Source organism: Pleuronectes platessa, chromosome 18 (genome assembly GCF_947347685.1).
Source record: "Pleuronectes platessa chromosome 18, fPlePla1.1, whole genome shotgun sequence".
Lineage (NCBI taxonomy): Eukaryota > Metazoa > Chordata > Actinopteri > Pleuronectiformes > Pleuronectidae > Pleuronectes > Pleuronectes platessa.
Genome location: NC_070643.1, coordinates 20,906,411 through 20,934,165, shown reverse-complemented (window position 1 = coordinate 20,934,165; position 27,755 = coordinate 20,906,411). Strand labels below are relative to the sequence as shown.

Below are 27,755 nucleotides of genomic sequence, written 5' to 3'. Positions count from 1 at the left end.
ATATTGAAACAAGTGTCATCTCTGTCTTTTCAGACACACAGCAGTTCTGTAATAAACCCTCCATGTTCAATTTGTGTTGAAACTGTGTCTTGTCCATTTTGTTGATGCAGTCTATGGTGTTGTGTGTTTATAGAAGGAGGATGACAGTAAATAACAGGAACAGAACCCCTCATCACTCTGCAATATTTCAAACATATTTAATGAATTGTAACGTCTCTGATTCAAGTCAACTTTCTTCTGGAAAAAACTGCAATATTTCTTAAATGGTTTATAAATAACAAAACACTTAATAAAATTGTGTTTCTAAAAGACAACAACAAAAGATGTTTCCCAGTGTAACAAGAACAACAACTCGTTTCTTTGGTGCAACGTCAGATTGTGTTTATTTTCCCCCCCTCAAAGGTCGACAAGTTGTCTTTCACAGTCCTGCTTGTACAACCCCACACGAGGCGGAGCTGGGACAGTGACAGGAAATACACAAACAGAACAACCACACTTAAATACAGTATTGCTATCTATATACTCTAAAACCTTTTCAAAAGAAGACAGGAACCAGTAACGTTCATCAGACTCGTTCAGGAAGGTTCGGTTTCCGTCCGTCAGTACATTTTCTGTGTGTTTTCTCACAGGCAGCCAGGAAACGAGTGATAGACACGGACCGAGAGAAGCACTGCTGAGTTACACAAGCAGCTAAATCCATAAAGCTACTCTGAGATGAACGAAAGGTTCCCAGGCGGAGTCCTCGTGGACTGAAGGAGAACCTGCAGAACCTTTTTACACAGAAGCACAGAGGTGATACAAAGCTAAGAAGCAAGTCAGGCCAGTGAGGATGATTAAGAAAAAGCTTATTGGCATCGACAATCAAAGTGTTTGGCTCCAAAAACAAAGTGTCACCGACCGATAAAAGAAGATTAAGACAACATGACATCATAAAGAAAAAGCTGAAGGTTGTTATAGTCCTTGGATTATACATGGGATAAAACATGGGAAGTCCTCTAGGCTGAAAATAATGAATGATACATTTGACAAAGTGTTAAGTTTTCATCGCGGTTATAAAATGTGTTACATCCGACATGAAAGGCCTTTTGGTAGCTGATTAATTTTAGTTGTACCACAAACGTTTTTATTACGCAACTGAAGTAAACAAACTCATAGCAACAGATGACGAAGATCAAAAAAGATAAATACGGTAAATTCAGATAAAGTGCACGAGTGCTCATTCAAAGACAAAGTGGGACAAACAGGTACATTCATCAGGAGTCCATTCACACAAACACACACACACACACACACACACACACACACAAACACACACACAAACACACACACAACATTCAAGTGGGTCAGAGCCTGTTCACACATCGGAAACCCACACTACTCCTCCTCTCCCTCCTCTGTGCAGAATAACGTGAGATTCGAGTGCAGCTTCTCTCTTTAAGTAAACTTTAACTTTCACTAGTGCAACAGAAACTCGCCGCCCCCTTTTTAAAACTCTCTCACACAAGACGCGGCTCATGCAGACTCATGCACACGGATCAATTTCAAGGGTCATCGGAATATAAATAGAAGAGAACGGGAAAGTAAAGCCACAATGGTTGAGTCCACATTCACTCACACATTGTTATAAACATCCCCTCGTCCTCAGCTCACATCCTCACAACAGTCCGGCTCCCTCCGCTGTGCTTTGGTGACTTTTCACCTTGTTTCACAATAAGTTCTTTTTTTGTTGTTGTACTTTTTTCATGTGAAAAATCTGTACCTCTTATTTTTTCTCTTGTTTTTTTTTTTGCTTAAGTAGCCAAGGCATTTTGCACCGAGGAGTAAGTAAACATAAATCATCATCTTTTAAATCTCAGAGGTAGAAACCTGACAGTTTACTCAGTGAGGAGATTGACAGGTGGACAGATAAGACAGACGGAGGAAAGGAAGAGGACTCGGTCTGTGGTTCAGACGGAGACCGTGAGTCGTGAAAGCAGCAAATGAGAAATGGCGACAGAAAGACAGCGATGGAGAAAGGGAGAGTTTAAATGTAAATGTCGGGGATTCGTTTTTGTGCAAACCCGAGAGCGAGTTCTCTCTCAGACGTAGAGGATGACGTTGACGTCCAGGGGACAGTGAAGGCCTTCGGTGGGGGGGTTCAGGGCTCGGCAGGAGGGGGGCTGGGGCTGCTGGCCCGCCCCCTGGTGACAGCTTTTGGGATGAGGCGAGTCACAGTCGTCCGACGTCAGCTCCGCGATGTCGTCGGATTGTGTGTCGGACATCTCCAGGTCGCTGCGGATGCTCTCCGGCTGAGCCAGGGTGACGTCTCGGAGCCCCTCCCTGATTGACACCACGGAGGACAGTGCCAGCGCGGAGCCGGATAAAGCCCCGCCCCTTCTGGAGCTGCAGTCCTGAGGCTCCTCCCCGCCGGATGCGGTGGCCATGGCGGCAGAGCCCGGAGGAGGGGTGAGGTCCTCCTCGCTGGTCAGGCAGAGATGGCTGGGTTTGGTCTCGATGTCCACCTGGATCTCCAGGTTGGTGCAGTCCCTGCAGAAACACAGGATTCACAACACGTCTCAATATGAAGCACGAAGAGCAACACACTCTTCTATAGGGATTCAATTTGCTCTGAATAAAGAGGATTTTGATGAGAACAACACAAATGTATTTAAAGAATGAACGTGTTGACTCTCAGCTGTCAATCATGACATCACACCCCATTATTATAATCAGAAACATGATCAAACATCAGTGGAACAAGAAATACCTAAAATGACAGAAATGTACTTTGACGTTTTAGTTTGGTCCCATCCGCTAACATGGAGGAGGTGAGGTTAATGACCTATACTGCAGCCAGCTCCCTTGTTTATGTATACGTTTTTCTCAACTATAGATCAAATTATTTAAGATTATTCATAAAGGTTAAGTGAAAGAAGATATTTGATGTGTAACATTTTTAGGAAACTGGGTTTTAAATGTCTATAAGAAAACTAGAAACAACTTTACGAGCCCCTGATGAAACTTTGAATCGTAACTAAATACTGGAGCACGTAAACAATTCTGAACTGTGATTTATGAATCAGTTCCAGATTCTTTTCAGAAAGTGATTTTGTTTCCATCTTAACGACCGTCCCCTCAGCTCCGACGTGACATTGTGATGTGGTTAATTCACTGTGAACAGAAGCTGTCTTTATATGACAGAGGGATTTGTGCAGCTTTAGGCCCAGCGGCCACAGAGGAGAAAACAACATGACATCATGGCATCGAACCGCCGAGTCATCAGATTAGTTTTAATCCTGTTTTCACGGCTGCATCACATCCAAGTCTGCAGACCGACATAACCCAGGAGGAGAGGAGACGAGTGACAGAAAGGACACGAGAAGAATGAAATAAGAAATCCGGCTCCGCTCTCACCGGTCAGGTAGCGTGTAGGACGAGATGATGGACCCGGCCATCCCTCTGGTGCTGGCACAGTCGCTCCCGGCTCCCAGGCTGCCCGTCTCCCTCTGGGCGGATTCCTGAGCCAACTCGGCTGCTTGAACCTCCAGCCTGGAGCAGAACCCACATCCACAATGACCCAGTGCTCTGCTCGGTCCATACTTAGCATTAAAAACACTTTAACTGGACGTATTATGTTTTACAATGTAAGCCCACTGGATCCTCTGCCTCCTCCTGACCTGTGTTATATTATGTGTCTTTGCTATTTTCAACTGTGCGGATAAATAAATTACAATTCCCACAAATTACAACTCCTCCTTCCTGTTCCTTAATATATTTGTGGTGTTGAGAAAAACAGTAGAAAAAGAATGTATCTCGCGATTAAAGAACCAAGTTTCATAGAAATCCCTTTAGTTTTTTTTGTGCGGTCGGACAGGGGGTGAAAACATAACCTCAAAACTCGCTCTTTATGTAAAAAGTACAGAATAAAAACTAAAAGCCTGAAATGCTGCGACTCTTCATCTTTAACTTGACCTGAGTCCGGCTCTGTAACTTCATCTCTGATCCTCACCTGCTGTATTTGCCATTGCGTGTCCCCAGGGCCCCCCCCGCCAATGTGTTGAAGTGGGGTGTGCCCCCCAGAGTCCCGGGGGCCACAGAGCGGCCCTCACTGGGGGAGGTGGTGCTCAGAACGCTGAGGGCCCCGTCCAGACTGCTGTCGCCCAGGCTCGGAGACTTGAGGGCACGCCACGCGTCCGCCACTGAAGAGACAGAGAGAAAGCAAACACGTGAGAACCTGGACACATCGAGGGAAACTGGGTCAACAGGACAGGATGGTCTCTCACCCGTGATTGGTCCGTCGTCCTCATCAAAGTCGATTCTCATGCCTCGGCCCTTCCCTCTGCTCACGCCACATCCGCCTCCTCGACACAGAGAAATGGGAACCACGCCGTACACGTAGGCCAACATGATGGGAACACCGATGCCTGGAAACAACAAAAGCACTGATTCAATAAAGTTTCATCCTCTTTTGTCAGAATTTAAATAAGTCGTCAGGAAGCATCAGCAGCCGTGTGTCTAGACGCTGGTAAACAAACTGTCCCTGGTTTGTTTTGACAGACGAGGCTCTTACCCACGCTGACAGCTGCGATGACAGGGGCGGTGATGATGGACAGGGCCACGCCCCCTGTGATGGCCAAGTTCCTCCGGTGACGGGACGACTTCTTCAGCTCGTAGTGGGCGTGGATCTGAGGCGGAGGAGAGAGAGAGACGGTTTGACACGTTTCAAAAAGATGAACTGCACTTTGAAAATGATGTTTTTAATGAGTTGACATTCGTTTAAAATAATCTGAAAATAATGTTTTCGTTAGAATAAGGCTTTCATAACTTAATATCATAACTTAATAACTAACTAACTAATTAGCTAACTTTGTAGTTTCAGGTTTTTATCCAATGAAGACTCACCGATTCATTACAGAATTCTGATTAGCAGCTTTATTCTTGTATCTGGTGTAAGTTGATTTATGTTTTACCAAGATCAATCTTTTTTTCATCTAATTTACAACTTTTTATATAATTTTTGTATAATATTTTTCCGCACATTTAATTGAGACGGATTAAATACTGTTAGACTTTTAGAGCAGAACTCTCAGGATGTCTACGTTGTCATCTTTTAACCATGAAGTTCTTTAAACGCTCCTGGAGACACGTGAACAAAAAGTAAAGACAAAGTGAGCGTGAGAGCTTCTGGAGGCTTCAACGTGCAGTTCCGTTACTCTCCTCAAGGGAGCGCTACAGTATCATCACCAGCATCGAAACATCACCTCCTCTCTCTGGTGGTTTTGTTTGAACCAGACAGAGCTTTGACATCATCGTTTTTATGGAGACGAGGGAGAAATTTGAGCAAATTGCTCTGAGCTGCCAAGACGTGGAAACATGAAACCTGGAAAGGATGTGCAAGTGCTCGGCAAGTGCTATGACCCCGATCCACCAGAAGATGGCGCAGTAATTAAGGAGCAAAAATGCGATTCTTGTAAAAGCCACACCCTCACACCACAAATCAGAAAAATCTGAGATAAACATTTCAACTGGAAACAAGAGAGATGGTTTAAAGAAGCAGTTTGACCAGTTTGATTTGTGACCATGTTTTACTGGTTTTAGTTTAAATTTAAACAACCAAACAAGTGGCACCAGAACCCAGGATTCTAAATCTGATCAAAAAAGTGATGAACTAACAAACTGAGTAAAACGAGAAGGAGGAACAGATTTACTGTCTGAATCCAATGTTTCTTCTTCTTCTGCTGTTTCTCACCTTGCGGCCGACGTACACCGGGATGCCGATGACCATGGCGGGAACGGCGATGCCCGCGATGAGGGTGATTCCCACCGGAGCTCCGATCAGAGTTCCCAGCTGCCACAGAATCTTCTTCTTCCTGCCCCAAGGCTTCTTCCCCCAGAAGGTGCAGCCGGATGGACTGATGAGGGAAACACGGGGGGGGGGACAATGACAGGTGAGATTCAAGGTTTAAATCTATATGTTTGAAAGGCAAGAAGGTTTTTTTGTATATAATATTTGATACAAACATGTTTTTTAAGAGGGAAAATAGATCCCTTATATAATTTAACATGGGAATTGAAGTTTAAATCCTAAATTACAGGATTTCTGTCGTGGTTTTCAAAGGAAGAAAGTTAACTCATCTGCATAGATATGATACCTGATGTTATTGTTTTATCTCCAGTGGGAAATCTTAAACAGAGGAGGACCCAGGATTGAGCCTTGGGGAACTCCACATATATTATATTGATCAAATCCCTTATTACTCATTGAAACAAAACTTTGAGCACGACCCAGTCATTTTTTTAATGTTCAACTAGGACTAATAAAACTGGAGCTGAGGTGTTTTTTATATCTCTCCTGGTTCAGATGGCCGTTCCTACCTGAGGTAGTGCAGGTCGGAGATCTCCTTCATGCAGAGCCAGCAGAACTCGCAGCCGCAGACGGCGCAGGTCATGTGATTGCAGCTGCCATCGTTCATCTTGATGATGTAGGCGCCGCAGCGAGGACATGGCTTGATGTCGTCAGCTGGAGACAGAGCACAAACAACCTGATATGAGGAAAAATGTCTATTCTATATTTTTGTGGGATATCATTTACAAAGCAGAGATATTAGAGGAATATTTAAAAAGCTTATTCACTCTTCTGTTCAGATTTATTTAAGTCTTTATGCCGAGCTAAGCTAATCTTCTGATCAAGATCTATTTCTTGCATATTCCCCAATGACTCAGCCTGAAGTTAGAGGTTTTTAAGATCTACAACTGTATCTTTAAAAAATCAAATAAACTTCTGAACCAGTGTGTATGTGTGTATGTGTGTGTGTGTGTGTGTGTGTGTGTGTGTATATGTGTGTGTGTGTGTGTGTGTATCCACCTGCAGAATGAAGTCAAAGGGGTTAAACGTCGGCTTCAAAGTAAAACAAATTAAAACACATCCTTCAAATGTGAGAATTGTTTGAAGAAAAAAATAAAACTCCATCTCTACAACTGTTCTCCTTCATTCTGTGTTTTTCGTTCCTCCCCTGTCGGCATTAGAATCAAACCTCATTAGATTAATGGATTGAACCATCGCAGCACTTTGTCCTCTAATGCATTTTCAGGGAAAGACAGAAAAGAAGCCAGAAATAATCAATCAGTTGTGTGTTTGAACTCCGGCTGCTGGGAACGCTGTCTGCTCTTTAAAGGGCATTTGGGCATTGAAGACATTCGAAGAGACGGTTGAAGTGGGTTCGGTGTGTGTGTGTGTGTGTGTGTGTGTGTGTGTGTGTGTGTGTGTTATTGTTTGTGTACTCTGTATTCTGCTGACGTGACTCAAAACCCCCCCCTTGTCTCTCTTTGACCCTCACTGTCTTCCTCTCCTCTCTCTTTTCTTTCTCCTATGCCTCTCCTGTGTCGGGGGAGAAGAAGAAGCAGCTCTGACAGAGCGGCACGGGGGGGGGGGGGGGGGGGTGTGCTGGACTGTTTAGCGAGTCAGTTCCTCTGAACACTTGGCAGAGAGACGCAGACTGGAAGTGGTGGAGGATGAAGAACGGCTGAGGAACAGCTGGAGGGATTTTCACTTAATAGATATTTAATCAAAATACACACACACACACACAGTATTTATGGTGTGTCGTGTTTGTAATGCATCTGTCATCACTACAACAACACTGGTATCTGTTTGCCCTCTTTACAGTGTTTACTTTTCTACTTGAGTAAAAGTAAATACTTGCTTTTAAATAAACTGTAGGTCTGAAAAGTATTTGCAGTTTGTTCCTATTTATTCCTTCGTGCCTAAAAATCAATAAACATCTTAAAGAATAATTTAGTTTGTAGTATTATGTGTGTGGTATGAAATAAAATGTCAAAAAAGGGAAAAGCTTATTTTAAACAGCTGTCACTGTTTCGTAACAATCTAGTGTTGTTGTAACTGAGATTGTTTTTCTCTTCTGCATTTTAAAAATGTTTCCACACCACACGAGTCACAAGATGATGTTTTGCTGATAATATTTAATAACACAAACTTACTTCTTATTTATTTTTTTCAGAAGCCTGGAGGGAACTTTTTATAAACAAACCTTAAACTGACAATTTCTAACATTCCTCGAATACAAAGTTTGAGAATCTGACCAGACGGAGAGTTTAGAGCCTGAGCAGAGACATGGAGACATTTTAAAAAGCTGCCTGACGGTGACGCTCGGTGCAGCAGTCACGAAACTCTCCGGCAGAGAAGCTGTGGTATAAATAGTGTCTCACGCTCGATTGAACACTTCAAGCTTTCCCCCGGCAGCGGGAACACCGGGGAGCCGCAGACGAGTTAGACACGTCTGAGTCGAGGCTCTGACAGACTGAGGAGACGGACATGTGATGAAGTCTGAGAGAGACGAACCCACTGACCCCTCACAGGTGTGATGTACATTTCAGGATGGAAACGTGGGGGAGAAAATGTTTTTAAGACACCGACGCACACATTGTGCAGAGTTGTGTGTTCTCCAGGTACTCACCGGGTCCCTGGTCCTGGGTGTAGCTGGGGGAGTGGTTGCTGTGGGTGTGCAGGGACTGGGCCCTCTGCTGCCGGGCGGAGTCACAGGTCTGGTTGGGGTGCCAGGCCTGTTTGCAGTGGTAGCAGAACTCGGCGCCGCAGCCCTCTCTGCGACAGACCAGCCGGGGGCAGCTGGCACAGCCCGAGGCGATGACGGCGAAGCTGAGTGACCGGAGAGGGAGAGGAGGAGGAGAAATGAAAGGATGAGAGCAGGAAGACAGTTGTGATCTTCATGAGGAGATGACTGAGGAGGCTTCAGTGAGTTAAAGCTGTTCTCATACTGACACTGAATCAAAGCTGCTGATCAAAACGACTCCAGCTTGTTTCTCAGAGTCTTTTGAGTCTTTCCGTTATTAAAAGTTCAAGTTGGCTGGAACTCGACATGATATCTGCTTGTTGTGACACCGAGTGAAATATTCAACCTGACCCCCCCCCCCACCCCACGTTTGGCAACACACGTTACATCGCTGCAGCTCTAGAACTCAAGTAGAAGAAGTTCTCCAACATGGCCGCTGACAGGCCCATTAACGGAGCCTGTTAGCTCTTTGTGGACCGAGAGAAGTTTGATCGATGGACAGAGAAGAGGAAAGAGTCGGGATGAGGTCGATTAATGTGGATCTCACAAGTGAAAGGAGCCGAGTGGTCACAGTTGTGATTTGTGACAGATTTAAAATTGCATCGTTGAAAGAATTGAACATCATCAGTCAAATTTTCTGTTTTGTGGATTATTTCACAAACACCGGAAAGTCCAAAAAAGTTAAATTAAATGATAATGTTTTAGAAACTCGCAAAAAAACATCAATTATCTCACTTTAAAAGAAAAGGACAAATGAAATCACTTTTTCTTTAGCTCTTTAGCACAATTAGATTTACTCTTGCATTTCAACAATAAAGTTTGATCTTGAAATTTGAAGATTAATCTCAACATTTCAACTTTATTGTCGATATGCAAAATGGAAACCCTTCTTATTTCTGGCCCTGACAATCTTCCGTATTTTGATGAACTTTGAAATTCTTATCAAAACTTTACCAGACTAAGAAAATAATTATAAATGTTGGTTAAAAATAGCATCAGGGCGTTTTGGCGACAACACAGACAAATAAGGGCTTTTTAAAAAGAGGGCGAGCTGAGAGATGAGCGGTTGTCAGTCACTGGAGGAATCACAAAGGAGAGCTGTCACCCAGCTAAGTGGGAGAACACATGTTGGAGGAGTGATAATAAAACGCTCACAGGGATTTGAACCTTTTCTGGATGGAAACAAAGCGGCTGCCAGTTTTCAGCACATTAGTCGTTTCCAGGCGTCGCAGTGACAACGAGGAAAAGCTCCGAGATGTGATAACAACGGAGAACTTGTAATTGTTTTTCCTCCGACACGTCCCTCATCACCAGCTCCTGTTGACAGGCCTGCTCTCATGAATGAGGACATTAATGGAAATCACTGGAGACAAGAGTTTTACTTTCTCGGGACAGGAAGAGACATGAAGTGTCCTTCAGACACACTTTCCCTCTGAGGATTCACACATCGCTTCGGTTTAGAAACACACACGAGATGAAACAAAGGCTTTTTGAAAGTGTCCACAGGGTTTTCACCAGGTCCCAAAGGTCAAAGGTCACAGAACTGACTCAAAACTTCCATAAACTTAGAAACTTTCAATCCAAGTGAGGGGGGGGAATAAACACAGAGATGCAACATTTGCATTTTTCTTTCTGCAGCCTCAGCGACTCTGCTTTGAGCTCCTGCAAACAGAAACACAACAGCTCACATTCAGATGAGTCATGAACGAGCTCTTCACCACTTAACCATTTCCCTGCTTTCTACAAGTTTAACCTCACATTCCGAAAATAGATTTTATGGCTCGTTTTAGACTCTGTTGCTCGGACAAACTTTTAGCTTGACACACGAGAGAGAAAAGGGAAGAGACAAAGTTAAAGGCTGCAAATTAAAACCAAAACCTGCAGCTGAGGCCGACGACTCCAGCCTCAGTTCATGCTTCTGCTCGCTGAGTTTAACTTCCTGTTGTTTACATCCTTAATTCCTCTTGATCTGCAGTGAGGTCACACGAGGACACGAGTCGAGCTTCACTCGGTGAACTTGAATCAACAGGTGAACGGCTCATTGTGCAGCAGCAGCACAACTTCAGGTTCTGTCTTGATTTAGAACCGGCTCATTAACTGCAGGTCACTTTGACAGTTTCACAGAGAAGAGCTGCAAACAGGCCGGTGCAGAACGAGCTCTGGTTTAATGCCGAGTTCCAATAAACCTCAGAAATCAGAAGTGGCAACTCAGAAGGTCGGAGGAACCCAACGACCCCGACTTCAAAATCCAAGGTGGTATTCAGAACACTGTTTATTACCAATTACCAAAGAATTTCATTAAACAGCATTTAACTGACAACCACAAGTGTGAACCTCAAGTCAGAGGTTTTGCCAAATTCATTTGTACTGTTGGTAACATGCTGCCGCTGGAACGCCCCAGAAACAACCAACAACTGAACAGGAAGGGGATTGTGCGATTCTCCTGAATAACTCGGGACTGGTTGTGGTACAGGGCCCGGCCAGTGACGGGGAAAACATCCCAGCGTCAACTCCCATCTTGTGACTGGTGGCTTCAGAGGGAGAGACAAGGTCTGACAGGGGAAGAGAGACGGGCGACCAAAGAGGCAAGAGAGAGAGAGAGAGATAGAGAGGGAGAGAGAGAAGGAGAGAGAGCGAGAGAGAGCGAGAGAGAGAGAGAGAGAGAGAGTAGTTTAATGAGCGCTGACATGCTGCGTGTTGAGATCTCCTCCGAGAGACACCTGGGAATCCTGCTGAGCCTGTGAATGCCATGTTACCACACACACACATGCACACACACACACACACACACACTAATAGCAGGCTGGACGTGCATTAGTCTGACTCAAAAACACAAGCTTTACATGTGGGTCAGCGACGAAAGCACAACAAGTAAGAACAAACACACACACACACACACAAACACACACACACACAAAAAAAAGCCCTGTCAAACTTTTTAATTAACGCACACGCAGCAATGTGCACGTATGGGAATTCACACTAATTAACCAACACACAGTGTCGCACACAGACAGTTTCACACCAGCGGATGAACACACACTCTGCAAATCCTCAGCCTCAGACACACACACACACACACGCAGACACACACACACACTGAGTTCAGTTGTATTGATCTGTTTAATTAAGTCTCTTCTCCTGTTACCCCTGGCAACGCTCCCTCTACGCCGCATTGATAGTCACCATAGCAACTGGCGGCGGCGGTCCTCTCTTGGTTCTGATTGGTCGATCGGCGATGACACTCACGCAGCTCGCAGCTCATTGGCCGGTCGGCAGACGGCAGGTCAGAGGTGAGCGACTGAAGGAGCCGCTTAACGAGGTTTTTCCTCCGGTGACGCAGACACACAACCAGTGAAGGACTGTGGTTGTGTTGAGTGTGTCACCGTGTGTGTGTGCTGGTGAAACGCTCGGAGACTCATTGTGTGTTTTTTTTCAGATGCTGATCCTGATTCGCTCTTTCTCATCTCAAAGGTTCAGGGTCGTCTGGAGGTGAAGTCGACCCGAGATAACCCTCCTCCACCAGGCTGGGGGGGGGAGTATGTATACAAACATACTCTGTTTGTATTTGTGTTAGAATCACACACTCACACATTGTGTAGGAGGAGCAGCTCCGGCTTCAGCATCTCCTCCCAACGTTGCACTTTGCTTAACGTCTCTTGTTTAGTTAAACAAACTCGAACTAATCTATTGACTTAACTTTATGTGATCATATAACATCATGTGGGATATTGTTTATGGAAACTAACAGTTCATCATTGCAACACAGTTTTTCTACTTGTTGCTTATGTTCTCGTGTGAATCTTTCAAAAAAGGAGAAAAATAAAAAGTCCAGGTCACATTTACATAACTTTCCTACAAGGCAGGACACACACACACACACACACACACACACACACACACACACACACACACACACACACACACACACACACACACACACACACACACTCATAGATATAAACACTGAATTCTCAGTAATACTAAAGAGATTCCAACCTATTACACTGTTTCTGTAGAAATGACAGTTTGTGTGTGTGTGTCTGTGTGTGTGTGTGTGTGTGTGTGTGTGTGTTTACTGAGCCGCTCTCTAAGATGAATAATCATGTGGACTAAGTGGATTTGAAGAGGGAGGCTGAGTCACTGCTGGCGTCACACACCTGGTAGAAATCTGGGTCAGCAGCCGACCTGTTCAAACACACACTTAGGTTGTGTTACCTCAGGAACCTGTTTTGACACACATTTGTCACTCAGGTCACATTGCTTATTCTAACACACATAATAACACAGTGGGGCTGTTTAAATCCGAGCTGAGCTGATCACTGATGTGTTTAACTATGTGTTGTTCATGTTCTCATAATCAACGAGGCCTCAGTTCCAAATCAGAACATGAGCCCCTGATATAAAATATATTTATTCAGGGGTATTTGATTATTATTGATTTTTGTGCATCTTAATTCACACACTTCTATTTTAATACTTGGTTATTTGACCAATTGATTTATATTTCCTTGATCTTCTGTCTCACAGTGTCGAGCAGAAGCAGCAACATGTTGAGTCAGATCTACGATACCACACAGACCCTGTGGCCTTCCCCTGTGAAAGCCCCAGTATTACTGTACAGGACCACAACAGAGTGTATCACTGAAAATCTGCATCGCCTCTTCCTACACACACACACACACACACAAACACACACACAAACACACAAAATGAATCACTCTTGCTTTCTATGATGAAACAAACGCCTCTCATTTGTTCCAGAACCCAGGCGAGAGCTGCTCGGCCTCCAAAACCAAATCGGACTCTCCCCTCCTCCGACCACAGACTCTAACCCAGTTTCAGTTTCTCTCCTCAACTTTCAAACGCAGCCGCCTCAGAACGTCTCTCTCTAATGAGCTGGTTCCTGTTCTGTCGGGGCCCGGACAGAGAAACACAGATCTGAGGCCGAGCTGCTCATCTGAGATCCAGGCAATTACAACAGAGAGGCCGCGGAAAGAACCCGAATGGCAAATTGAGCAAAGGAAAGGATTGTGTGTGTCAGAGAGGGAGAGAGAGGGGGTGAGAGAGAGGGAGAGAGGGAGGAAGAGAGAGGGGGAGAGAGGGGGAGAGAGGGGGAGAGAGGGAGAGAGAGGGGGTGAGAGAGAGGGGGTGAGAGAGAGGGGGAGAGAGGAGGAGAGAGGGGGAAGAGAGGGAGAGAGAGGGAGGAAGAGAGGGGGAGAGAGAGGGGGAGAGAGAGGGGGAGAGAGGGAGGAAGAGAATGGGAGAGAAAGGGAGGAAAAGAGGGGGAGAGAGGGAGAAAAGAGAGGGGGAGAGAGGGAGGAAGAGAGGGGAGAGGGGGAGAGAGAGGGGGAGAGAGAGGGGGAGAGAGGGGGAGAGAGGGAGAGAGAGAGAGAGGGGGAGAGAGGGAGGAAGGGAATGGGAGAGAGAGGGAGGAAGAGAGGGGGAGAGAGAGGGAGAAAAGAGAGGGGGAGAGAGGGAGGAAGAGAGGGGAGAGATGGAGAGAGAGGGGGAGAGAGAGGGGGAGAGAGAGAGGAGAGAGGGGGAGAGAGGGGGAGAGAGGGAGAGAGAGAGAGAGAGAGGGGGAGAGAGGGAGGAAGAGAATGGGAGAGAGAGGGAGGAAGAAAGGGGGAGAGAGGGAGGAAGAGAGGGAGGAAGAGAGGGGGAGAGAGGGAGGAAGAGAGGGGGAGAGAGGGGGAGTGATTTTGCAGCTAACAGCCTGATAATAAGGACATAAACAGTGAGAAAGTTTCCATGAACCAATTTGACGTAATGTCCGACAACATGTTGTGTATCACTGTAAACACACAACAACTCAATGCAGCACAAACCTCCACAAATAGTCCCGTTGAATTCAAACCTCAACAAATCTAACACACTTTAAGAAATCAGTCTCCTAATATGTCTTCATCAAAGATCCATGAATTATTCCCGAGGGAATCAGAACAAATGAAAAAAAACTCCCAATTTCACAACGATAAAGAAACACAAACCGTCTGTCATCGGTTTGGATTTGTTACATTTTCCCTTTTGTTCTCAGTCACCAGTTTAGTTTCTGTATTTCACAATAACTCAGTTGCTCTTTATCAACACTCCGACAGTGTGAATTCCCTCGGGGGGGAGTTCTGGGACAAACCAGTGACGCACACCAGTTCTGTAAACTTTACCTTCGTGAGTCTAATCTCCATCAGAGACATGTTCAAGAAACAGGAAGAAGAAAACCAACACAGCTGAAAGTGGAACAGACGAAGTCAACTTGAAAACTTGAACCTGTTAATAATCCACTCAGCCCCGTGTGATCAGCAGGGCAGAAGTTTTAAATCCTCACTGGTTCTATCCTGGAGTTTTGCTGATTCTCTGTTTTAGTTAATTATTCGTCCACTGGTTAAAACAAAGGGTTTGAAGCTAGTTAAATCTGTTTTGACGACATAATGATTAAAAGATGAATCACTAAACCATCAAGAGACTGGGAGCGTCTCAGGTTGCTTGTGTTCACAGAGAGGAACCCGCTGGTTGTGCTGCCGGGTGAAAACCTGATCAGATGGAAACACCCCTGAAACCCACCAGCACCAAGACTTCAGAACGTTTCTTACCCACAGTCGGGCGCCGGGCACCAGCGGCAGTCCGGGTCGGAGGCCAGGCACCTGCGCAGGAGGAACTCCTCGTACTTCTCCAGCAGGGCCGCGTCATCCAAGATGTCCGCCACCTGCCGCGGGGACAGTCTCTCGGCGCACTCGGGGCAGCTGAGCTGGACTCGGCTCTCGGTGATCTCGATGCGGAGGTACTGGCGCAGGCAGCCGAGGCAGGAGCGGTGGCTGCAGCCCAGCAGCTCGGGGAGCTGGTCGGCGGGCTGGCTCACCAGGCACAGGGGGCACTCGAGGAGGTCGGCCCCCCCGGAGGAAGGGGCTCCATCCAGGGACGCCTGGCTGGAGGACAGTGGCCTGGACGGGGGGCTGGGGGCGGGGTCCTCGGGGCTCTCGGTGGCGGTGGGAGTTGTGGGAGTTGTGGGCGTAGCAGCGGCTGCGACGGGCGTGGAGCTCAAGGCAGAAGGCAGGAGCTGTTGTTGAGTGTGGAGGAGTTGGTGATGAAGAGACAACGGGGTGGCCGCTGCTCCTTTGGGGCCCCTGGTGCCCCGAGAGCCCCGTTTGCTGTGGAAAAGGCTGTGGAAGGAGATGCGGCCCTGGCGCTTGCCCGCCGCACGGCACTTAGGGTTGGGGACCCCGCTCACCGAGGAGTGGGGCGACTCGGAGTCTTTTTCTGATCCCATCGTCCCAGAAGAGACACACAGGGCTGTTATTGTCCCCTGATGCACGTTAATGTGTCTCAGAGGGACAGTGAGCGACACAAACACACACTCAGGCAAACACACACACAAAGGAGTGTCTTGTAAAAGCCAAACTGGAATTCGAATGATGTTCAGGCTCCTGGCAGAGAAACCTCAGCGTGTCACGTCCTTCCCCCCCCCTCTCACCAAAACCAGAAACGTTATCAGAGACACACCGGGTGAGATAAGAGACACAAAAAACAAAACACAAGAGAGATAACACAAGTTGAAAGTGAAGAAAAAACAAACACAAAAAAAAAAAAGCTCCAGGTGTTGATTTCAAATCCGGCAGCAGAAAGCTTCACGGAGGAGAACGAGTCCGAGGTGGTTCATCTCTCAGGCAGATGTTCCAGATCCTCACTGTGGTACAGAAACATCCACGTCCTCCTCAGCACCTCCTCCTGAGAACAGGAGGTGGAGAAGGAGCAGGATCCAGAGAGAGAGAGGAGCCTGTTGAGTAACACTCCCTCAGTCGGGTGTAGTTCTCTCCAGCTGGATGCAGAGCCGCTCCTCCTCTCGCACAGCCGTGTGTTCTGTCAGGAGGAAGAGAACAGGAAGTTAACACAAAGAGCATGCTCAGTATGACACACACCACACCTCCTCCTCCTCCTCCCCCCCCCCGCCCCCCCGCCCCCCCCCGCCCCTTCCTGGGTTTCGATTTTGATCGTTAACTCTCGTGACCCCGAACCGAAGAATCTATTCACGCTAATTACACTTTAACTCCACACGAGGCAACAAACGTCACATGTTACACAAACATGACAAAAAAGGTTTAATGGAACCAAAGTGTGTTTTTAAACAAAAACAACAACAACGTATTAATCATCAGTTAAACATGTGACATCATCGAGCGCTCTGACCAATCATGTGATCATCATGTCTGCGTCTCTCTCTCTCTCCATCACACTGAGCCGCTAGTGCCGTTACCATGGCCACGCTCGCTGTGGCTCCGGCACTTATGAACAAGCACACACACACACACACACACACACACACACAAACACACACACACACACACACACACACACACACACACACACACACACACACATAGACACAAAACACAGACACACAGACACAAAACACAGACGCAAGCAGTGGAGCATAAACTGGCAAGTGAATATTGTACATTCTATTGGTAATACACAGGTCTACAATGCTCACACACACACGCACACAGACACACACACATTGTCAGACACACTAGCTTTAATCACACCACACGTTTGAACATATCCCTATGGATAACCACTGATACACATGATAACACACACACCTATTTATATAGAGAGAGAGATATATGCACACAACACACAAAAACAAACCCTGCCACATATACACAAAATAAAAACACAGGAACACACAACACAACACACGGGAAGGCGGTTTCACACCATCAGCCTCACAAAGCCACAGACACACACACATGTAGGCATGATAATTACATCCTGTATCCCCTTTACTATTACAGGCTGTGTGAGCTATGTTAAGTAGTATGTGTGTGTGTGTGTGTGTGTGTGTGTGTGTGTGTTGTTTCACTGTAACTTCAGTTGAAAGCCTCAGACTCTTAATGGCTTCAACAAAAAAATCGCACAACTCAGAGGAAAATATCACAAAATGCTACAACAAGGTTGTGTAGGTTCTTGAAAAGTCGTACCAAAGAAGGAACCTAAGCAGCGGTGGAAATGTGAGTTTACAGATACGTGTGTACCTCCACCAAGTGTGTGTGTGTGTGTGTGTGTGTGTGTCTGTGTGATAATCAACGTTTAGATTCATTTGACCTGGATTTTGATTTAGATCTGCACCAAACAACACACACTCATAAATACCCTCTGACTCTGAGTTGTTCCCCGACCCACACTGCGTCCTCTCACCAGGTGTCGTGGCGTAATCCAGCGAAGTAACAAACGAACAAACCATAAACACAACCTCGTATAATAATCAACACAAAACTGGAGTAAAGACGCACAAACACACTGCCACAGAGGAGCAGATCGTGTTCACTCTCTCTGACCAGAAAACACGATTAGGGACTTGTTCTCTCCCTCACACAAACACACAAACACACACAAACACACACAAACACACAGGGTAATGCTGACCCAGTAAACGTCAGCCCAGTCAGGAGGTTGAACTGTGTGTGTGTGTGTGTGTGTCTGTGTGTGTGTGGATCCACGTCACTGACAGATTAGCTGACCAGTAGCTGAGCAGCCGGCCGACCGAGCGACTGTTCCCTCGAGGCCAAACGGAAAAGTCTGAGTCAGTTAAAAATTTCCAGGCGAAAAATAAAACAGTCCCGAGGAAAGTTTTTATTCTATTAGGACATTTATTTTAAAAGCTTTTCAGAAAACAAACAAAGAGACCTGGAGAGTCGTCGCTGCTAAAGGTCTCTGATAGATCTGAAGAATCATCCTCTGGGAACCATGAACGTCCAATGAAATCAGGGAGTTTTACAAAAGCAAATACACAAAGTTCATCCTCATGTCTGACACACAGTCAAATCTGTCCTTTGTTCACTTTCCAGTTTGTTCACATTTGACTGTTTCGACACACGGAAGGAAAACACACCTGAGCGGAGTCACGCATGAGAAAAACAGGATTTCCAGAGTTCAAGTAAACGGTGAAACTTCATTTACATGTTCACACTGGTTTATCAGCTGCAGACGCACAGTGACCCCGGCAGCACGTCACTCAGCGTCTTCTCAGGCTCAAACAGGAAGTTCAGATAGTTTAACAAGCTGCAGTTTCAAAATATAAACTCACACCCACTGAGTTTGTGATAATTGTCAGTGAGTGTTCATCCAGCTGTGTCTCTTGAGCCAGATGTGAAAACAGAAACTAATCGTTTACACCTTAAACCTTATTCTCATTTATTAAATCCTGTCACAGAGCTTTTTGTGAACCAGTTAAACTTCTCTCCTTACCAACGCTCCCAGTGAGAAGACAGATCAGTGAATCTCCAGAGAGAGAGAGAGAGAGAGAGAGAGAGAGAGAGAGAGAGAGAGAGAGAGAGGAACCTGTGTGTGTCTGAGGAAAGAGAGATCGAGAGCCACTGAAACCACAAAGGTGAAAGAGAGAGGAAGAGAAATGCTTTGTACGAGCAGCGACACTCTGAGATCAGTGTGTGTGTGTGTGTGTGTGTGAGGGTGGGTGGGTGTGTGTGTGTGTGTGTGTGTCTTTCTCGTGGTTGTGAGGACCAACACATTGTGTCTGGTCTTCACAACGCCTTTACGCCTTAAGGATGGAGTAAAGGCAGCGTGTGGTCGTTAAGGTTTCAGGTGATGGACTTCATTTTGTCCATTAAGACTGTCCCCACAACTGCAGAAAGCCCGACGTGTGTGCGTGTCTATGTGTGTGTGTGAGTGTGCGTGTGTGTGAGTGTGTGTTAAATTGAGCAGCAGTGGAGTAGGAGGAGGAACAAAGTGTGTGTGAGCGTGTTGATAACAAATCAAGTCCAGATTGTGGAGTTCTCAGGCTGTTCAGACCCATCTGCCAAACACACACACACAGACGCACACACACACACACACACATCAAGGTTTCAGAAACACTCATGGTCATGTCTTCCATCTTCGTCCAAAAGAAACATCAAGTTTTTCTTCTCGGGTGCTTCCGACCATGAGGTTATATGTAGAAACCGTTTGTGTGTGTGTGTGTCTTTGTGCATGTGTTGGTCTGCAGAGAGAGAGAGAGAGAGAGAGAGAGAGAGAGGTATAGATGGAGGGAGACGGAGGTGGAGGTTTGCTCTGCAGGTTCTCTGTTCTCTGACTCCTCTGCTTCAGACTGTAGAATCACCACCTCAGCACTTTGGGATCTTCAAATCTCTCCCTGCAGGGCACGGCCGGCCGGCAAGCTGCAACCGGCAGCGCCCACGCACACACACGCACACACACACACGCACACACACACGTCACAGGTACACACAATCAAACCTTCAGTGGAGCGGATTGTGCAATAAATAATAGACTGAATTACTCAATACATTTTGGTTCCAGCCTCTCAGATATAAAGAGATTGACAGTTTTCCTCAGTTTTATGTGATTGTTAACAAACCAAACATCAGTGAGGGAACTGGGAACTTGTGATGGTCGCCAGGTTTTGACCTTTTGGGACTAAATGAATCAATAAAACTAAGATTGAGTGAATTCGCGGAAAAAATTCATAACACAATCTTCCCAAATTGGAAACATCTGCACCACATACACCTAGAAATGAATTGTTTCTATCTTTGCATCTATAAAATCCACTTTATCTATACAAAATTATAAGCAGAGGCCCTGAGCCATTATTATTAAGAAAGCTCAGCATCGATTTTAGATTTATTAACACTTTAATTTCCGTGAAGAAACAGCGTCAATGATTTCAGACACGTTCTTAGTTCCTGTATGTTTTTCTGTTTCCCTGCAACACTCTGTGAATCACATCCAGTGACGGTGAAACACGCCCCATCTATAAACCTGATAAACCATAATAACCAATATGTAAAATAACTCATCCAGTAAAACATATTAAACATTAAACTTCAGACTCACGGAAGCTGTTTGCTCAGATTAAATAAGACCAATACATTTTTAATAAGACTTTATGACAGTGGAGTGATTCAGAGAGCGTGGGCGCCACTGACAGGTTGTTCCACATTAGAGAGGCCATAAGGAAGAATGATAGACCACACACACACATACGCACACAAACACACACACACACAGACCCACACACACACACACAGACACAGACACACACATTTGGGTCTCAGTAATCAGCTGTGTGCTCCAGATGTTCTGTAACGAGAGCTCTCATCGCTGTAATCGAACAAAATGATTCACAGCGAGACTCGACATGTCTACACACACACACACACACACACACACACACACACAAACACACAACCATAAAAACACGAGTACACACCCAGCCCTCTGAACCCTTCACACTTTACAAGTTTATAGTATAATCCACACTAAACTGACACTGAAAATGAAACCAATATCTCCCGGTGAAAAAGGCGGTGACACACGTAGAAGGTTTCCAGTTTGCGGTGAGGAGCCGACGCCGCTGTGTGTTCTGTGTGAGTTAATGATGTCACTTCCTGTCTCTGTCTGCTGCACCTGGCCGCTCACCCTGTCTATACGGAGGATTTGATGTGGTCGGGAACAGAAAACCTCCCGCTGCGTTGTGCGTGTGAGAAAGACAAACTCTGGGTGAACTCCAGACTCACTTCTCTGAACTGTATCTGCAGGTCATGTCTGAAAACACAAACTCCTCTTATTCACTGTATTCACTTTATTAATAAGCTCAAGTGCAGAATTTCCAAACACATTTTTCTACTGAGTGTCCGAGCCCTGAGTTTCCTCTGAACCTCGCTCTTCACAGGTTCTCAGGAGAACTCGTCCGGCTGCTGGGAACTCTTCTCCTCTTACGGATCCAGATTTCAGGAAGCTGCAGATCTGAGGATGTTTCACTCAGTCTGGATAAAATACATCATCTACACACCCCTGATCTAACCTGCACACATACTGATGCAGGATCAGTAAATCCAACCGACCACAGGAGCAAACAAGCCTGAGCACAACCAGTAAATCAGCCGGTAGCTGGGGGAAAATATTTAACTAACTCTTTCCCAGACAAACCTCTGAGGCATTTCTCTTCCACATGACAAATCAGACTCAACCCATTATCCTGTTGTTCCACTCAGCAGCACCTCATCACTTTGGATAAGAGCCTCAGCTACAAGCCCCAGATCCGACCTGACTGATGACTCTGTGTGAACACGAGCAGATCCACAGAGGGCTCGGGTCCGGCCCGGCTCAGACGGTGATACCCACTAAAACCCTGCTAATCTGAGGGTCCCTGGACGGAGCCAGGTGGTCATCCACTCAACCCCGAGCTAATAATGCGTGTGTGTGTGTGTGTGTGTGTCTCTGTGTGTGTGTGTGTGTGTGAGAGAGAGAGAGAGCTAATTAGAGACAATCAGCTAAAAGCCAGTGGGGAAATAAAGTTAAACCTTTGCTGACTCTGCTGTCGACGTGTGTTATTTGCAGGCAAATTAAAAAAGACATGCGATGCTAAATAATGGCCGATTCTTTTTCGTTTGCTGTTATTTAAAGGTATTAAAACTTCTCTTTTACAGGTTGAATTACCTGTAAAATACAGAAGTTATCTGCAGAAGGTATTTTTACTTTTATTGCCTGTTTCCATGGAGCTGATTTTGTACTTCTGTTTTTTATCTTCATGAAAAACTGTGCGTCGCCTTATTTGAGCTCGTCGGGTGTTTTTCTCGTAAAGTCTAATTTTAGAAAAGGGAAACGTCATTTTCTTTCGTGAAATAAAATTAAGTGAGCATGCAAGTACCTCCAAGTTTTACAGAGGAGACAAAACTGTGTTAAACTGCAGTTTACAAATATAAAATACCAGATGCTCCTGAAGCAGCGAAGCCTCAGAGGAACCAGAGCACGAGGCCACAACCTGATAAAACCACATTTGTGTTTGGGTTGGTTTGGACAGGAGCTTTGCAGGAACCTTTAACTACAGAGGGTTCCACGTCCCCGTGTCTGTGGCGTCAGTGATGAAAGCTACTGACCCATTATTAGGAGGATTTTATTGTTTCAGCTGCACTTTGCAAATGGCACTAAAGCCCCCGTTGCTCTGTTGTTAGGCATCGTCCAGCCCCGAGGTAGTTATCGTTTTAATGGACCACATAGATCAAACACACACACACACACACACACAATCACACACACACACACACACACACACACACACACATCCTCATTATTAGGAACTAAATGTTCCTTTAAAATAACTGAGGTGGAGGATCTCTGCATCTTTGTAAGAACACTTGGTTCTCGTAGAATACACACAAGAATACACACACACACACACAGAGACACAGACACAGACACACACTCAGTCAAGGTTTCTCCAGTGAGCAGAAGGACCGACTGAGTCACACATTTAAGATCACGACTGAATAACTGGTTTCTAAACGACACATTCACACAAATTAGGAATGTTTTTAGATTGGTAATACAGGAACACTACGTCCTGTGTCAAGATCCCAGAGACACACACACACACGCACACACACACACACACACACACACAGACACACACAGCCCTTCAACTTTCCCTGAAACAATTTTCTATAGCGACCAAACCCACTTTTAAACCAACACCAGCTGAAACCAAAGAGAACTGTTCCCACTTGTGTTAATAGCAAAGAAATAATAATTGATAATCGTGACAATTTTCCCCTTTCAGGTCAAATATTCCACTTCTTACTTCCTGCTTAAATAATAGTTTAAAATGTCTAATAAATGTGCTTATTTTCCATCTTTGTGAGAATTAAATTAGAAGTTTGCTGGTCTCACAGTTACCCTCTAACTGTGAAGCTCCAGTCTGACTCTGATCAACAGGTCACATCTGATCTGTTCAATCCACAGAGAGAAGAAGCAGCTCAGTCTTTACACAGAGTTGAACTGAGGAGCTTCGTGTTGAAGGAACAAGATGGTGACAGATCTGAGCACAGGGCGACACGCACGGCAAATTCAAAGACTCCTTTGTTCAAATAAAACGTGTCAACAGGCTTTCATCAGCCTGTCAATCAAGTCTTTATCTGGCTATCAAAGAAGAGAAAAGTCCCACGTCTGCTGGAAAAAGATAAATCTGATGGTTTACATACACAGAAATAAAAGATAATATATAAAAGACATTTAGTGGAACAAAGCCTGAAGTTAGTGTCACACAGAGCATGAAGAACTTTCTGTTCTTCATGTTTCCCAGCAGCACAGAGCTGACCACACGACACGTTGTGGATTCTGTCCCAACAATCATTTTCCATTAGCTCTCGGATGTGCCGGCGGCCGGATCAGAGAGATATCACAGATAATAGAGGAGGCAGCGTTCTGTGGAACAACTAGTGTGGTGACGCCTGCTCTTCTCTGGAATCCAACTACTAACACACACTGTTTCTCTGTGGGTGTGTGTCTGTGTGCGTGTGTGTGTGCATGTGTGTGTGTGAGTAGCTAACATAAGCCTCTGCCCAAGACAAACATCTGGCCCCCTCAAAGATGTTCACTTCTTTCAACGCCCCAATTGCCAAATTATAAAGAAATATTTTAATAACTGTGGATGTGCAGGTGCTGTGTGTGTGTGTTTGTGTGTGTGGTTGTGTGTGCTGATGTGTTATCTGCTAATGATGTTTACACAACCTTTGCTTTGGAAATTGGAGACATGGAGTTGGCAGGTTTCCATCGCTCCACTTACATGAGGCTGCATTCACAGTTTCCAGCGGATTCCAGTTTCCACAGAACTCGAATCTCTCCATCTGTCGAACCATTTACTGTTTGTGTGGAATTTTACTGAAGTCGACTCTCATTCAGATAAATGTAACGCAAGATAACTGACAAGACGTGTGTGTCCCTCTGGCAAAACTTCATACACCATATTCTTAAGGGAGGAACAACGTGGGAACGCAAATGGAGTGTTTGAGTATTTTCTCTTTCTCAAACACACAAACAGACACACGGACACACACAGACACGGACACACACTCACTCACAAAAAGTACATCCAGTAATCCAGAGCGCTGGAAGGTGGAGGTACAGAGAACCAGGCTGGGAGCGTCTATAATTAGAGGAACAACCAGGAGCCACACTGCTGAGCTGTTGAATGTTTAATGTCAGGCCTGAAGTCGCAAAGAGCAAAGCCCCTTTACACCACGTCCTCTCAACACACACCCACAGACACACACACACACACACAGACACACACACTGGGGCCTGCACGGAGACGGAGGAGGTGTAACAGTAGTGAAGTGGACGAGTGGATTCGGGTTTCAGGGAGGAAACAGCAGCACAATGCAGGGACAAGCGAGCGTTTGATTCCGGGCTATTGTCCGTAACCCGAGACACGTGACGAGTCGGGAACCCAACCCGCCCCTGGGTGAGGTAATGGTTCCAATCTGACCAGGAAGCCCGAGAGAACAAAGTCACCACCGAGGAGGAAACTATTACAACATGTTGCTGGTGTCCTACAGTTAACACAAAGAAACGATAGAACTCAAATATTAACTTTCTAAACGTAACAACAGGTTTAATTTTTTTCACGACTTGCTGACAAAAACGATTTATTAATGAATCGGTTTAAAAAGAATCTGCAGATTAATTGAAAAGGGAAAACAAACCTTGGCAGCTGATTTTAATTAAAGTTAAAACTCAAACAATCGCTGTCAGTTCTACGCAGAGACGTGAACTGATTTTACACAAGAAAACATCCCTGGTATTGACTATGTGCTCAGTATCAGCCAGTACTTTGAGCTCAGTTCCCAGTCTGATCGATACTGGTTTACTTCAGAGCGCTGCAGATAATCAGAAAAATGATTTACTAGATCAGGTAAGAACGAGCGTCTACAGTTTGTTTCCAGATCCTCAGAAGCTTGGTCCCGTCTCAGGGAAGAGAGGACAGGGGACGACTCGTCTCCTCCCGTCCACTCAAGCGTCTTAAAAAGAACATGAGCACAGATTATTCACAGTTCTGCCTCCGATGAAAAGAAAACACCAGGAGACTGAAACGTGACACATCTGTGGACTCCACCGAATCCCACAGGGTACTTTCTGCAATACTTTAAATATTATTATCTACAGATATTTAAATACTTTGTTGAAATCGGGAGCGGGTCCTCTCTTAGCCCAGACTGGACAAACTAAACCGTTTGAGTTTCTATACTGAAGGTTTCCACAGGTTCTCTGTCATGGTTGGGGGGGGGGCTCAGCTGCAACATCCAACCTCACCACTAGAGGTCACTGAATTCTACACACTGAACCTTTAAGTTTTCCTTTCTCCTGTGACGCTGGAAAATGTGACTGAACCTTAGAGTACGATGATAAAATGTGGACTTGAGGTGAAGCTCAAGCCCAAATATCCCCATCATCATCCCGACTGGGTTGATTGTGTTTCCCTCCAGCAGCTTCTCTTCCATCTGCCTCATATTTATCAGAATATCTCCTCTGTTCAGACTTTTCTTTCCGCAGAAGCAACAAGAAACGTGCGAGGACCCAGTATGTCTGACCACACAGGGACTGGGAGTGGCAGAGCAGACTGGTATGGGTTTTAAAAGGGAAAGTCAGTCAGGATTTTAACTCCCTGGTCAAATTAGATTACTTTCAATCCTGCTGGATGTTCCCATGATCCAGATGTGTCTCCTGTGTAATGGTCCTGATACAGATGTGTCTCCTGTGTCATGATCATGATACAGATGTGTTTCTTGTGTTGATGACCATGATCCAGATATGTTTCCTCTGTCATGGTCATGATACAGATGTGTCTCCTGTGTCATGGTCATGATCCAGATGTGTTTCTTGTGTTGATGACCATGATCCAGATGTGTTTCCTGTGTCATGGTCATAATCCAGATGTGTCTCCTGTGTGATGGTCATGATACAGATGTGTCTCCTGTGTGATGGTCATGATACAGATGTGTTTCCTGTGTCATGGTCATAATCCAGATGTGTCTCCTGTGTGATGGTCGTGATCCAGATGTGTCTCCTGTGTGATGGTCATGATACAGATGTGTTTCTTGTGTTGATGGTCATGATACAGATGTGTTTCTTGTGTTGATGGTCATGATCCAGATGTGTCTCCTGTGTCATGGTCATGATACAGATGTGTCTCCTGTGTGATGACCATGATACAGATGTGTTTCCTGTGTCATGGTCATGATACAGATGTGTTTCCCTATGTCATGGTCATTTTTTAGATGATGCAGTTTTTACATCCATGTGATCGAAGCCCTGACATGTGAGACAAGCAGCGGGGAAACGGAGGGTCTAGCACCGGGCACTCACCTCACTCGGGACCGGGTTTCTGCGGCTAAGCAGCGATGACACGGCCGCTTCTTCGCCTCCTCTCCCGGGCGTCCTCCCCGCGCTGCCTCGCTCCGTCTCTCCGAAGCTGCGGCTCTGAACCGGGTGTGAACCTCCGTCCTGTGGCCGCTCCGGCCTCTCTGCTCTCGGGCAGCAGCAGGAGGTCGAGGTGGAGGTGGTGGGTAGCTCCGGTCCTGGAAGGTGACAGCGGCCTCTGCTTGTTCTGCTTCCCCGGAGATCGGCGCTGAAACTCGGACTAATCTCCGCCCCGCCCCGCCCCGCCGCCGGCTGACGTCATGGAGGAAAGCCCCGACCAGGTACGTCACGTCCCGCTCAGGAACTAGGGCTGGTTTATTGTTGTGGAAAATATTACAACATGTAGTACAAGTATTACACTACATACACTATCTAGCAGTACAATTATACTAGATACTTTATTTAGTAGAAGTATTATACTACATATACTATCAATTAGAAGCATAATACTACATACATTGTGTATTACAAGTATCATACAACACACACAATGCAGTAGAAGTATTATACTACATAGGTTATACTGGTTTTTAGTATACTGTACATATATCCTCATGTAATAGGACGAGCTGATTAAGAAACACAGAGGAGCCGAGCTTCCACCACATCATACCTGACCTGCCTGGACAAGCTGAGTGAGATGAGGACAAGCTGGAGAGTTCTGAGAGGAAGAGGAGGAGTAGCTAGAGACAGTGGATGTGGAGGACGAAGACAAACTCCTGAACCTCTAAACCAGGACACAGAGAGGGAGGAGGGGACGTTTATCCTGAAGCCTCTCACCCTTTTCCCTTCACCTCTTCTTACCTCACCCACTCCTCCTCTCCTCCCTTTTCCTCTTCCTCAAAACAAACCCCTCAGCCCCTTTGTACATATGTAAACATGATATATTATAAAGCTCGTAAATAAACACAAGTACAGTAGAGTCTACCTGTGAGTGTGTCTTTCTGATTAGATCCAGGATTCAGGACT

The 27,755-nt window shown here is 45.7% G+C and overlaps 1 protein-coding gene across 1 annotated transcript; it reads right to left on the bottom strand.

Moving 5' to 3' along the window:
- Positions 1–355: 355 nt before the first annotated feature.
- On the bottom strand, positions 356–27,009 carry rnf19b (ring finger protein 19B). Its single transcript, XM_053446340.1, has 10 exons — positions 26,733–27,009; positions 15,161–16,424; positions 8,454–8,653; positions 6,355–6,499; positions 5,729–5,891; positions 4,550–4,664; positions 4,263–4,403; positions 3,989–4,178; positions 3,394–3,528; positions 356–2,526 (listed from the first exon to the last, which is right to left on the bottom strand). The coding sequence occupies exons 2-10, from the start codon at positions 15,832–15,834 to the stop codon at positions 2,079–2,081; spliced, it is 2,211 nt and encodes a 736-aa protein (XP_053302315.1). The 5' UTR covers positions 15,835–16,424; positions 26,733–27,009; the 3' UTR covers positions 356–2,078.
- Between the last annotated feature and the right edge of the window lie 746 nt (positions 27,010–27,755).

Bases quoted from the DNA above. Each gene is read 5' to 3' on its own strand.
- rnf19b (XM_053446340.1), bottom strand. From the start codon at position 15,834: ATGGGATCAGAAAAAGACTCCGAGTCGCCCCACTCCTCGGTGAGCGGG. The intron at 4,404-4,549 runs GTAAGAGCCTCG...TGTTGTTTCCAG, and splicing joins CATCGCAGCTGTCAGCGTGG to GCATCGGTGTTCCCATCATG. The intron at 4,179-4,262 runs GTGAGAGACCAT...CTGTCTCTTCAG, and splicing joins GGACGACGGACCAATCACGG to TGGCGGACGCGTGGCGTGCC.